The sequence below is a fragment of the Coregonus lavaretus genome, assembly GCF_964263955.1.
Source record: "Coregonus lavaretus genome assembly, chromosome: 1".
Lineage (NCBI taxonomy): Eukaryota > Metazoa > Chordata > Actinopteri > Salmoniformes > Salmonidae > Coregonus > Coregonus lavaretus.
In genome coordinates, this window is record NC_139988.1 from 22,748,614 (window position 1) to 22,760,701 (window position 12,088).

Sequence of the window (12,088 nt, forward strand, 5' to 3'; positions counted from 1 at the left end):
TACAGTTGCATTATCTAACGTTAGCCCCCCGATCCCCCCAAAATGTTGGCTACCGTGTCAGACTCATCGAACTCTGATACTTACGTTATGGCCAGCGCTTGCAAGATCCACTGATCCACTGTTAATGATGGTACAGCATCCGTTTTCAGGATTAGCTTCCTGGCAAGACACATCCAATGTTCACTAAAAATGTGCACTGCACACGTGTGACATGATTGTAATTTTCGGTACAGCCTGTCCACCCGAAACGAAAGCAGCCACTGCTGTCGGATGTCTTCATTCTTCGGAAAATAGTGTAATGTTAAATTAACAATATGGCATCCAGTCACAACACAGTGTGCTTTTTTAGGCATGCTGGTAAGCTAGCTAAAAGTCACAACACAGATGAAAAGGGGTTAGTTATCGTTCTACCATGTTCTGCTTGAGCTATCTTACGGTTTGTAAACAAAGCCGTATGATGCCAATATGTGATGACGGTTTTAAGGCGTTACATATTTAAATTAGTTACGATTATAAGGCGTATAAAATGTCCGGCAATACGTGACGTTGCAACTTTGTCAATGTACCAGCTACAGGAATGTTTCATACTTGGGTCAACCTACTATAAACTGGTTTCATCCAAATATCTTCCAATTTGATGAAAAACATAATTTTCACTGTTCGGGACCTTTAATCTTATGCTGTAATGGCGCCGGAGGGGATGGCCGCCGTTTTACAGGCTCCTGACCGATTGTGCTATTTTGTGTGGGTTTTTTTCCGCTGATCCTAACTTTTTTGGTACATAATGTTTTGGACCTCGTTTTATATGACCGAAAAGAGCTTATGGACATCAAAACAGTGATTACTAACCTTGATTTGGATTGAGGACTTCTATTTCAATGAATCGGAGGTGAAGGACATAATGCTCATCCCAGACCAGGCCCAAATCCCCATTACTCGGAAGAGGTGGAGGTGGCGCTATAGAGGTCGGCGTGTGGGATATCTAACGAGACCACGACGGGGAGTGGATAAATCGCCATTAACCTCCGTTCTATTGGCGATCATTGGAAAATAAACTAGATGAGCTCCGTTTGAGACTATCAATGTGATCTGAAGAACTGTAATATCCTATGTTTCACCGAGTCGTGGCTTAACAAGGACATGAGAAATATAAATCTAGCTGGTTTTTCTATACACCGGCAGGACAGAACAGCTAAGGGGAGGGGTGGGGGGTTGGGGTCTCTTTGTCAAAAACAGTTGGTGCACAATCTCTAATATTAAGGAAGTCTCAAGGTTCTACCTTATGATAAGCTGTCGACCACACTATTTACCAAGAGAGTTTTCATCTATATTTTTTGTACCTGTCTATTTACCGCCACAAACCGATGCTGGCACTAAGACCACACTCAACGAGCTGTATAAGGCCGTAAGCAAACAAGAAAATGCTCACCCAGATGCGGCGCTCCTAGTGGCCGGGGACTTTTTGCCTCTGTGCAACTAGATCACCTCTACTCTACACACAGAGACGCATACAAAGCTCTGCCTCGCCCTCCGCAAATCTGACCATTACTCCATCCTCTTAATTCCTGTTTACAAGTCAAAACTCAAACAGGAAGTACCAGTGATGCTCTCAATACGGAAGTGGTCCGATGAAGCGGATGCTAACCTACAGGACTGTATTGCTGGCACAGATTGGAATATGTTCCGGGATTCATCCGATGGAATTGAGGAGTTTACCACAGCAGTCACTGGCTTCATTAATTATTAGTAGTCCCCACAGTGACCGTACGTACATATCCTAACCATAAACCATGGATTACAGGCAATATCCGCACTGAGCTTAAGGCTAGAGCTGCTGCTTTCAAGGAGCAGGACACAAATCTGGACGCTTATAAAAAATCCTGCCATGCCCTCCGACGAACCATCAAACAGGCAAAGCGAATCCTTCTACACCGGCCCTGATGCTCGTCGGATGTGGCAGGGCTGGCAAACTATCACGGTGCCCAGTGACGGGAGCCTACCAGACGAGCTAAATGCCTTCTATGCTCGCTTCGAGGCAAGCAACACTGAACCATGCTTGAGAGCACCAACTGTTCCGGACGACTGTGTGATCACGCTCTCCGTAGCCGATGTGAGTAAGACCTTTAAACAGGTTAACAAAGCCGTAGTGACAGATTACTCAGAGCATGCGTTGACCAGCTAGCAAGTGTCTTCACTGACATTTTCAACCAGACCACCATAGTCCCCGTGCCCAAGAACGCCAAGGTAACCTTTCTAAATGACTATCACATTCACATCTGTAGCCATGAAATGATTTGAAAGGCTGGTCATGGCTCACATCAACACCATTATCCCAGAAACCCTAGACCCACTCCAATTTGCATACCGCCCCAACAGAGCCACTGATGATGCAATCACTGTTGCACTCCACACTGCCCTTTCCCACCTGGAAAAAAGGAACACCTACGTGAGAATGTAGGGGTGCATGCTTAGCCTCCTGTACTCTCTGTTCACCCACGACTGAATGACCGCACATGACTCCAACACCATCATTAAGATTTCTGATGACACGATGGTGGTAGGCATGATCACCGACAACGATGAGACAACCTACAAGGAGGAGGTCAGAGATCTGGCAGTGTGATGCCAGGACAACAACCTCTACCTCAACAAGACAAAGGAGTTGATGGTGGACTACAGGAAACGGAGGGCTGAACACGCCCCCATTCACATCGACGGGGCTGTAGTGGTGACGGTCGAGAGCTTCAAGTTCCTCGGTGTCCACATCATTAAGGACCTATCATGGTACAAACACACCAACAAAGTCGTGAAGAGGTCACGAAAACGCCTCTTCCCCCTCAGGAGGCTGAAAAGATTTGGCATGGGCCCTCAGTTCTACAGCTGCATCATTGAGAGCATCTTGACTGGCTGCATCACCTCTTGGTGTGGCTCGGCATCCGATCGCAAGGCGCTACAGAGAGTAGTGCGTATGGCCCAGTACATCACTGGGGCCGAGCTCCCTGCCTTTCAGGACTACACTAGGCTGTGTCAGAGGAAGGCCCTAAAAATGGTCAAAGATTCCAGCCACCCAAGTCACAGTCTGTTCTCTCTGCTACCGCACGGCAAGCGGTACCGGAGCACCAAGTCTGGGACCAAAAGGCTCCTGAACAGCTTCTACCCCAAAGCCATAAGACTGCTGAACAGTTAATTAAACGGCTACCCAGACTTTCTGCTTTTTACCCCCTACATGTGCTTAGTACTTCTATCAATCACCTAACCAAAACTGCATATTACCTCAATCATTCACCCCAACTACTTCGGTACTGGTGCTCCTTGTATATAGCCTGTATATAGCATCATTATTATTTTATTGTGTACCCTCGTTATTATTTTATTGTGTTATTTTTTGTGTTAGTATTTTTCTTTTGATCTATTTGTAAATTGTCTTACTTTTTAACTGCATTGTTGGGAAAGGGCTCGTAAGTAAGTATTTCATGGTAAACACTACACTTGTTGTATTCGGCGCATATGACAAATACAATTTGATTTAATTGACTGGAATGGAAAGATAAATAACATTTTTCTAAACTAATCCATGGATTTATTGCACCCGTTACTGAGATGGTTGTTCCAGTTAAAATTATTTACATAGTCTCATTTTCCATTCTTCCCTCATTTTCCATTCTTCCCTACCCTGGCAGTCATTCCGAATGCAGGTTGAGGTGATTAAAAGTTCAAATTGTTGGATATCCCCACTAGTGTTGTCAATTTAGCGACTTTGTCGCTGTATTGATTGAGTTTTCAGACCCCTTCAGCGACTTTTATTGGTGAAAGCAATTTCAGCTACTTTTCATGCTGCCTTTGGGGAGTTTTGACACCGAGGGTTTCTATGGTTTTGATAGCATTTAGCGACTTTTCCCACTCAATTCTGCCGCAAACGAGAGTGGGAGAAGCTGGCTGAGCAACAGAAGTCACAGCAACCGTGCACACACAGACAGAGAAGTACAAGGGAAGGGGGTGTGTAGCGGGTGACGGAGGGGCGAAAATGCTACGTCGGGAACCGCAGCTGTGCGGCGGTAAAGCAAATTGGTGCTGTGACGTTGTCACCGCAATGGCAAAATGTCATCAAATCGCGTACACAGATTTGCAGATGTTATCGCAGATGCAGCGAAATGCTTGTGTTACTAGCTCCAACAGTGCAGTACTAATACCTAGCAATACAAAAACAATACAAACATAATCCAAAAAGTAAAAAGAAAGAAATTAAGAAATGCCGGAACGAATCCAATTAACAACACAAAAGCACTGTAACAGTAATCTAAATGCAATCTATACGTATCTACAGCGGATTAATTACTAGGATATACTATAAATTATACTGTATGTACAGTAGTATATATATTAGAGTGAGCTACAGTATGTGATCATATGCAAATGTAAGCAAGGTTTGAAATTATTATGTTTTAGTCAAATATTATATCTGTTTGGGCTTCTTGGGGTCAATTTGCAGTCTAAAAATGATTTGTAATTATGTTCCAGCCCTTTAACCATCCGCTCAAGAAGAAATCGCCCCGCGGCTTAATCTAGTTGATGATCTCTGGTCTAGGAAATCAGGTGAGATTGAGATCCTTAACTAGCCTCAGTGTATACATCGAACATATCCCAGTCCACGTGATCAAAACAATCTTGAAGCATAGATTCCGATTGGTCAGATCAATGTTGAACAGTCCTTACCACGGGTGCTTCCTGCTTAAATTTCTGCCGTAGAAAATTATTACGGGAGGTAATGCGGTCGGCAATTGATGGTGAGGTATTCCAGATCAGGAGAACAAAACTTGAGATCCTGTAAGTTACCACAATCAAACCATGAGTTGTTAATCATGAGACATACCCCTCCATCTTTGTTTCCCTGAGAGTTCTTTGTGCCTGTCCGCGTGATGAACAGAGTCATCTAGCAACAAATCAAGGAGCCAATAGTGATTCTCACAGAAAAATAGTTGGCAACACTGATCCTCACTCTGGCTGGATTCCAAAAGGAATTAAACATCACTTTGCAAGCCAGCATAATGTGACTTGCAGGCCTGGTGTGGCATGTAAACCAGAAGTTTCTACCATTGTGCTAGGGTATAACTAGGCCCTGAAAGAAAGGCCTAATGATATTTGTAATGTATTGTCATAAAAATATGCAAGTAAGGCGGGTAGAACCCTCTGCAAAGGGTTCTACCTAGCACCAAAATGGGTTCCCCATGGGGAAAGACTGAAAAACCTGATACGGTTCTACTTAGCACCTCAAGGTTGCACTGTGAGCAAACCACGCCCCAAAATATATACATTTGAGTTTTCACCAAAATAGCAAAGAACCACTGAAGAGCTCAAAGGGTTATTTGAGTCATTATGGTTCCACATAAATTAGAACCACCACCTTTCACAAAGAACCCTTGAGGAACCCTAATTTTTTAGTGTGTATAGGAAGTCTATAGAATGCAGTTCCACTTTCTGTAAATGCTGTGGTCTCATGGTTTGTTTGAAGGCTACCAAGATCAAGGCCAATCAATGCAGAATAGAAAGCACACAGCACAGGCTTAGGGCTGTAAGACTGACAGAACATTTACATTACATTTACGTCATTTAGCAGACGCTCTTATCCAGAGCGACTTACAGTTAGTGAATACATATATTTTTTTCATACTGGCCCCCCGTGGGAATCAAACCCACAACCCTGGCGTTGCAAACGCCATGCTCTATCAACTGAGCTACATCCCTGCCAGCCATTCCCTCCCCTACCCTGGACGACACTGGGCTTTACAGTTGGCACTATGCATTGGGGCAGGTAGCGTTCTCCTGGCATCCGCGAAACCCAGATTCCTCCGTCGGACTGCCAAATGGTAAAGTGTGATTCATCACTCCAGAAAAGGGTTTCCACTGCTCCAGAATCCAATGGCGGCGAGCTTTACACCACTCCAGCCGACGCTTGGCATTGCGCATGGTGATCTTAGGCTTGTGTGCGGCTGCTCGGCCATGGAAACCCAGTTCATAAAGCTCCCGACAAACAGTTATTGTGCTGACCTTGCTTCCAGAGGCAGTTTGGAACTCAGTAGTGAGTGTTGCAACCGAGGACAGGCGATTTTTACGCGCTATGCGCTTCAGCACTCGGCGGTCCCGTTCTGTGAGCTTGTGTGGCCTACCACTTCGCGGCTGAGCCGTTGTTGCTCATAGACGTTTTCACTTCACAATAACAGCACTTACAGTGGCAACTCTAACAGGGCAGAAATTTGACGAACTGACTTGTTGGAAAGGTGGCATCCTATGATGGTGCCCCGTTGAAAGTCACTGAACTCTTCAGTAAGGCCATTTTACTGCCAATGTTTGTCTATGGAGATTGCATGGCTGTGTGCTCGATTGTATACACCTGTCAGCAATGGGGTGTGGCTTAAATAGCCGAATCCAATAATTCGAAGGGGTGTCCACATACTTTTGTATATAAATTGTACATCACACTCAATGAACAAAAATGAACACTGAACAAAAATATAAACGAGTGTTGATCCCATGTTTCATGAGCTGAAATAAAGATCCCATAAATTTACCATACGCACATGAAGGTTTTTCTCTCAAATTTTGTGAACAAATTTGTTTACATCCCTGTTAATGAGCATTTCTCCTTTGCCAAGATAATCCAACCACTTGACAGGTGTGGCATATCAAGAAGCTGATTAAACAGCATGATCATTACACAGGTGCACCTTGTGCTGGGGACAATAGTCCCGTGTAGCTCAATTGGTAGAGCATGGCGCTTGCAACGCCAGGGTTGTGGGTTCGATTCCCACGGGGGGCCAGTATGAAAATGTATGCACTCACTAACTGTAAGTCGCTCTGGATAAGAGTGTCTGCTAAATGACTAAAATGTAAATGTAATAAAAGGCCACTCTAAAATGTGAAGTTTTGTCACACAACACAATGCCACAGATGTCTCAAGTTTTGAGGGAGCGTGCAATTGGCATGCTGACTGCAGGAATGTCCACCAGAGATGTTGCCAGAGAATTTAATGTTCATTTCTCTACCACAAGCCGGTGGGGTTATGGTATGGGCAGGCATAAGCTACGTACAACAATAGCAATTTGAATGCACAGAGATACCTTGACGAGATCCTGAGGCCCATTGTCGTGCCATATATCCAGCAACTTCGCACCGCCAGTGGGATAACATTCCACAGGCCACTATCAACAGCCTGATCAACTCTATGCGAAGGAGATGTGTCAACAGCATGAGGCAAATGGTGGTCACACAAGACACTGACTGGTTTTCTGATCCATGCCCCTACCTTTTTTTAAGGTATCTGTGACCAACAGATGCATATCTGTATTCCCAGTCACGTGAAATCCATAGATTAGGGCCTAATTTATTTATTTCAATTGACTGATTTCCTTATGTGAACTGTAATTTAGTAAAATCTTTGAAATTGTTGCATGTTGCATTCATATTTTTGTCCAATATACTAGTTCCACTGGTGGCTTTTTGAATCAAAGATGGATAAAGACAGAACAGCAAACATTTTACAGACGCTCTTATCCAGAGCGACTTACAGTTAGTGAGCAATGTATTTTTTTGTTTTTTTTTTGACATTATTTTTATACTGGCCGGCCATTCCCTCCCCTACCCTGGGCCAATTGTGCGCCGCCCCATGGGTCTCCCGGTCGCGGCCGGCTACGACAGAGCCTGGATTCGAACCAGGATTTCTAGTGGCACAGCTAGCACTGTGATAATATCAAACCATATATCTCTTATCCTCAAATGAACTAATTTCTGTGCTGCCGTTTTAATTATGTTTTAATTCAATCTCCTGGGGATTAATGCCATAATGATCTAATAATCCCAATGCTGTATGAAGTCACTTCACTCTCTTTCTTGGCTTCTCGCTCCCTCTTTTTCCCTCTCTCCCCGCATGGCCATTGGCAGCAGACAATACCTGTCAATAAAACATCTGCATCCATTCTCTCGCTCTTCATATCTCCACCCCACCCCTCTCTTTCTCATCACAACATTTTGCAGAGGAGAGTAGGGGGGAGGAGGAGAGGAGGGGTAGAAGAAGGTGAGAGAACTCCACTCACTCACAGTACTCTCTCTTGAGCTGCTACTTGGTGAGATAAAACCATTCTGGCATTCTACAGACTGATAAAGTGCTATTCTCATTAGAATATAGTAGAATCGTCAATAAAGGACTGTACAATATGTTCTGTCTGCACTCCTTGAAGTGACTTCACTAGTCAATGCAGTGAGAGAAGAGTGACAGACAGAGGCAGTGTTGTACACAACATCCACAAGGGAAAGGTTTATTATTTAAACTGGTCAAACACCGTAAGGTAGGCCCAGACAGAGATGGCATTGCAACAAGCCAGGAAGAAAATAAACAAACCATTATAGGAACTTTGTTGATTTTAGGACTTACATCATCCTCACCCCAACCACAAACATATTAGCCTTATTTTCATTTAAGAAACTATGATAGTTCATACATTTTATCAGGAAATGCAAAAATATACAGATATGATGACCCCTCTTGATTTTGGCCCACTCACTATGTGCACATGGTATAAAGGCATTGAGACTGATCTGATGCGGCCTAGTCGCTTGTTAGACCACAAACTAATAGCCTAATGACTGATAGAAACAGGTGGAAGTGGGGAGACACAGATAGCAAAATAAATAGGACAATAAAATAGTAATATTCAATATTTCATAGCGACAAATTATGCTTTTACTCCTGAGGAAATATACATTAACTGGTAGATTCGGTAGTAGGCCTAGCCCCAAACCCAAAGCCCAACACTTAAGACAATAGCATTAGTGAATTTGGTCATTTGGAGGTGGTTTAAAGACGACATGACTGTAAATGCACAGGTGACTTAAACACTGTCAAGTGAGAACACAATAATTACTAGCTACATATTTTCCTAATGGATAAAAACATTGTTGCAAATATATACTGTATAGTGGAAAACCAACCGGCCTGTTGATGCAACAATAAACTTCAACAAGTCATATTAATATTCCAATAATGCAACAATTTGTTTTACAATAGTTACCGATAAAGCTGCCCTCGATCAGTACATTAAATTTAAATTAGGTTTTATAATTACCTGCAATGTTAAAATACTGAAAAGCTAGCTCAAGGTGTCCCTCTTACCAGTGCAACGTGGCTTTGATAAAACCATAAAGGTATTGTTTGGGAATTAGCTTGATGTATCATAGAATTCAAATGAAAAAACAAGACATATATGTTGAAAGTGCAATTTAGTATGATATAGTCCATGATGTGTTAAACCTCTGATATGAGCACAATCATTAGCTGATCCTGGAAATGTTACTTTAATAACATGATTCTAATACTCTGTATGTATCTCTACCAGAGAATATAATACTCTAGAGAGTAATATAAAGTAATACTACAATAGAAGGTATAATACTCTGTACCAGAGAACATAGGATAAGAACACAAAGCTACAGTGTTCATGATTCAACTTAGTTCAAAACAACCCTTAAAGTGTCATAGAAACATAACTTCACACCACAAATCACTTTCTGGCTACTTAAGTCCAGGATGCAAAGTGCAGACTGTTTTTGTGTAACTCAAGTCTCTAACCTCTGACCCCACCTGTCCATGACCCCTGACCTCTAACCCTTGACCTTCTCATGCCAAACCAAGGGGGGCACAAATTCAAACTGGACATAAGCTAGAGTCCACACAAAACAAGTCCATGCCAACAAAATAATACATCATTTGACTCACGTACAATACGAATGGTAGGCATTCAATGCAAAATAGCAAGTTATTAACATTTTAAAATAGAGAGTACAAAAATACTTATAGGGATATAGGGGCTATAATATTGGAATTCACTGCAGCTTGCTGTGGAATGTTTAATACTCTCGTCATCATCAGTATTCCTAACGATGGGCTTATCAGAACTAGGCGTGGGGGCAACTAGCGTAAATCGACAGTACGCTTTCGGATTCATAACTGTTTACTACTTACTGTATACTATGCAGATATTGAAGGCTGGTCTTCAGATGATGTTCTTAGTCCGAGAAAAGTGGGAAAAGTTACTGTTTTAGTGTATGAAGAACATCACTGTCATTCTGAATGATACTCCGGTTGAGTTTTCATTGTAACAGATCCACAAAAGAACCAAATAGAATCAAGCAGCTTAGCATGATGGTAATGACACATAATTAATTACCGCAGAAAACCAACTTTAAACCATGACAGTACATTCACTGTTAGTGGGGAAATGCCTATAAACCCATGCTGAGAAACATAGAGAAACATAAGGCTTGTATCGTGTGTCCACACGTCTAATATGTAAGGTGTCAATGTATAATGAATACCCATCAATTGAAATAGCAACTTCGAGCCATTGTTAGTCATCAACACAGATTCAAGTGCAAAGGTAAAGCAGTGCTTTAATTCATCGTCGCTGTCGGATGAAAACATCGTAACGCAATTTTTGGAAATTTTCATGTTTTACATGTGTTGAAAGCAGTAACTTCCTTTCATGACTCTAGGACAAAGAAAATGTATTCAAAATACTTCTGAAGTTTCATAATTGTATTTTCGTTAATTGGAGAAAAATAAAATATTCTTTAAAGTTTCTGTTTTGGAGATTATGTTTTTATCCGACAGCGATGTCATGTTGCATTGATTATAGGTCATAACAGTTGGAGCCTTGGCTTGGTTCTGAGTTAACAGTTCAGACAGTTGGCCAGCAACCTGAGTCTCTAGTACATTCTACTGAGAGAGCAAGGGTTGTCTAGTCTGTGAGCTACACACGTGCACGAGCTCAGAGCGAAACATGCTAGAGTCAGTTCAGTTCAGCATGCCTGTCCAAAGTAATTTGAAGGATAGAGAGAAAGAGAAAGGGATAAAAGAAAGATAGAGACCCACACAACCAAACACAGAGACAAACAGACAGGGAAAGGGGCATCAGTATCAGTTTGGACACAGGGATGAGGGATATGTACTGTATGCAACGCGCCAAAACGATATTCCTCCATCCAACTGTCATAAAATAGCCTTTGTCCAATCGTTCAAAAGCTTGTTACTGAGCATCGTCCAATCCTGGAGCGCCTTGCCGAACAATTGTCCAATCCTAGAGCTTGCTGCTGAGGATCTCTGACACCTGTGTGTTCGTTTGGTCATCTGAGTCCAGATCCTGGGCTGTCGCTCCTTCATACCCCTGCTCTCCTGACCCCTCCTCTGCCACAATCACCGTCACCCCTGCCCCTCTCTCCATCCCTCCCTTCCCCTCCATCCCTCTCTCCCCCTCTCCACAGCCCCTGTTCTCAGGCGACGTTTCCTTACACGGTTCCACAAAGATTGTCCTGATATGGGGCCTGGGCTCCCTCTGTCCCCCCCTCCGGCCTTCCAGGACACAGGAAGCATGAATAGCATATGTCTCCGCTTGTGGGGATGGGAGATCCAGGGGCAGGGTGGGCAGGTCTGGGTCCCTCTGCCTGGTATAGACCCCCTCAGACAGGGACCCTGTGTGGCTGTCGCTGTGGCCCCTGAGCCACCGCTGGGGCCCGCTGAAGTAACCCTGCTGGGCCCCAGTGGCCCCATGGCTCCGGGACAGCAGCTTCCGCTTGGTTGGGGGGTTGGCTAGGGGCCGCAACGGAGTGAAGGAGTGCTTGTCCTGGGTCGTCTTGGAAAGGGAGAGACCCTCCAGTGTTTTGGTGCAGGATAGGGTGGTCTCGGGGAGGATGGGCACAGGGGAGAGGGGTGGGGCAGGGGAGAGGATTGGACCGGGGGAGAGAGGGGAGAGAGCGAGGTCTTTGGGCTGGCAGATGCTGTACCTGGAAAATAAAAAATTGGATTTGTTAGGTTCTATTCAAGGCTTTGTCAAAAAGAGAAGGGGAGAGCAGGAGAGGAGGAGAGGAGGAGAGGGGGAGAGGAGGAGAGCAGGAGAGGAGGAGAGGATGAGAGGGGGAGAGGAGGAGAGGAGGAGAGGAGATAGTAGAGGAAAGGAGAGAGAGGACAAATCTTTGGAGAATGAGGTGGTAGGGAAAGGTGGGGCTGGGGGAGAGTGAAAGGAAGAGGTTTTTGGGGACACAA

At 43.9% G+C, this 12,088-nt stretch overlaps 1 protein-coding gene across 1 annotated transcript in view; it reads right to left on the reverse strand.

The window, feature by feature from the left end:
* Positions 1-932: 932 nt before the first annotated feature.
* Positions 933-12,088, reverse strand: part of ankfn1a (ankyrin repeat and fibronectin type III domain containing 1a) — a gene marked incomplete at both ends in the record, with an annotated part of 193,056 nt that continues 181,900 nt past the window's right edge. The window contains 2 exons of the mRNA XM_084158389.1: positions 933-982; positions 11,399-11,829. Coding sequence (XP_084014515.1) covers positions 933-982; positions 11,399-11,829 — 481 coding nt within the window. The remainder of the gene's footprint in view (positions 983-11,398; positions 11,830-12,088) is intronic.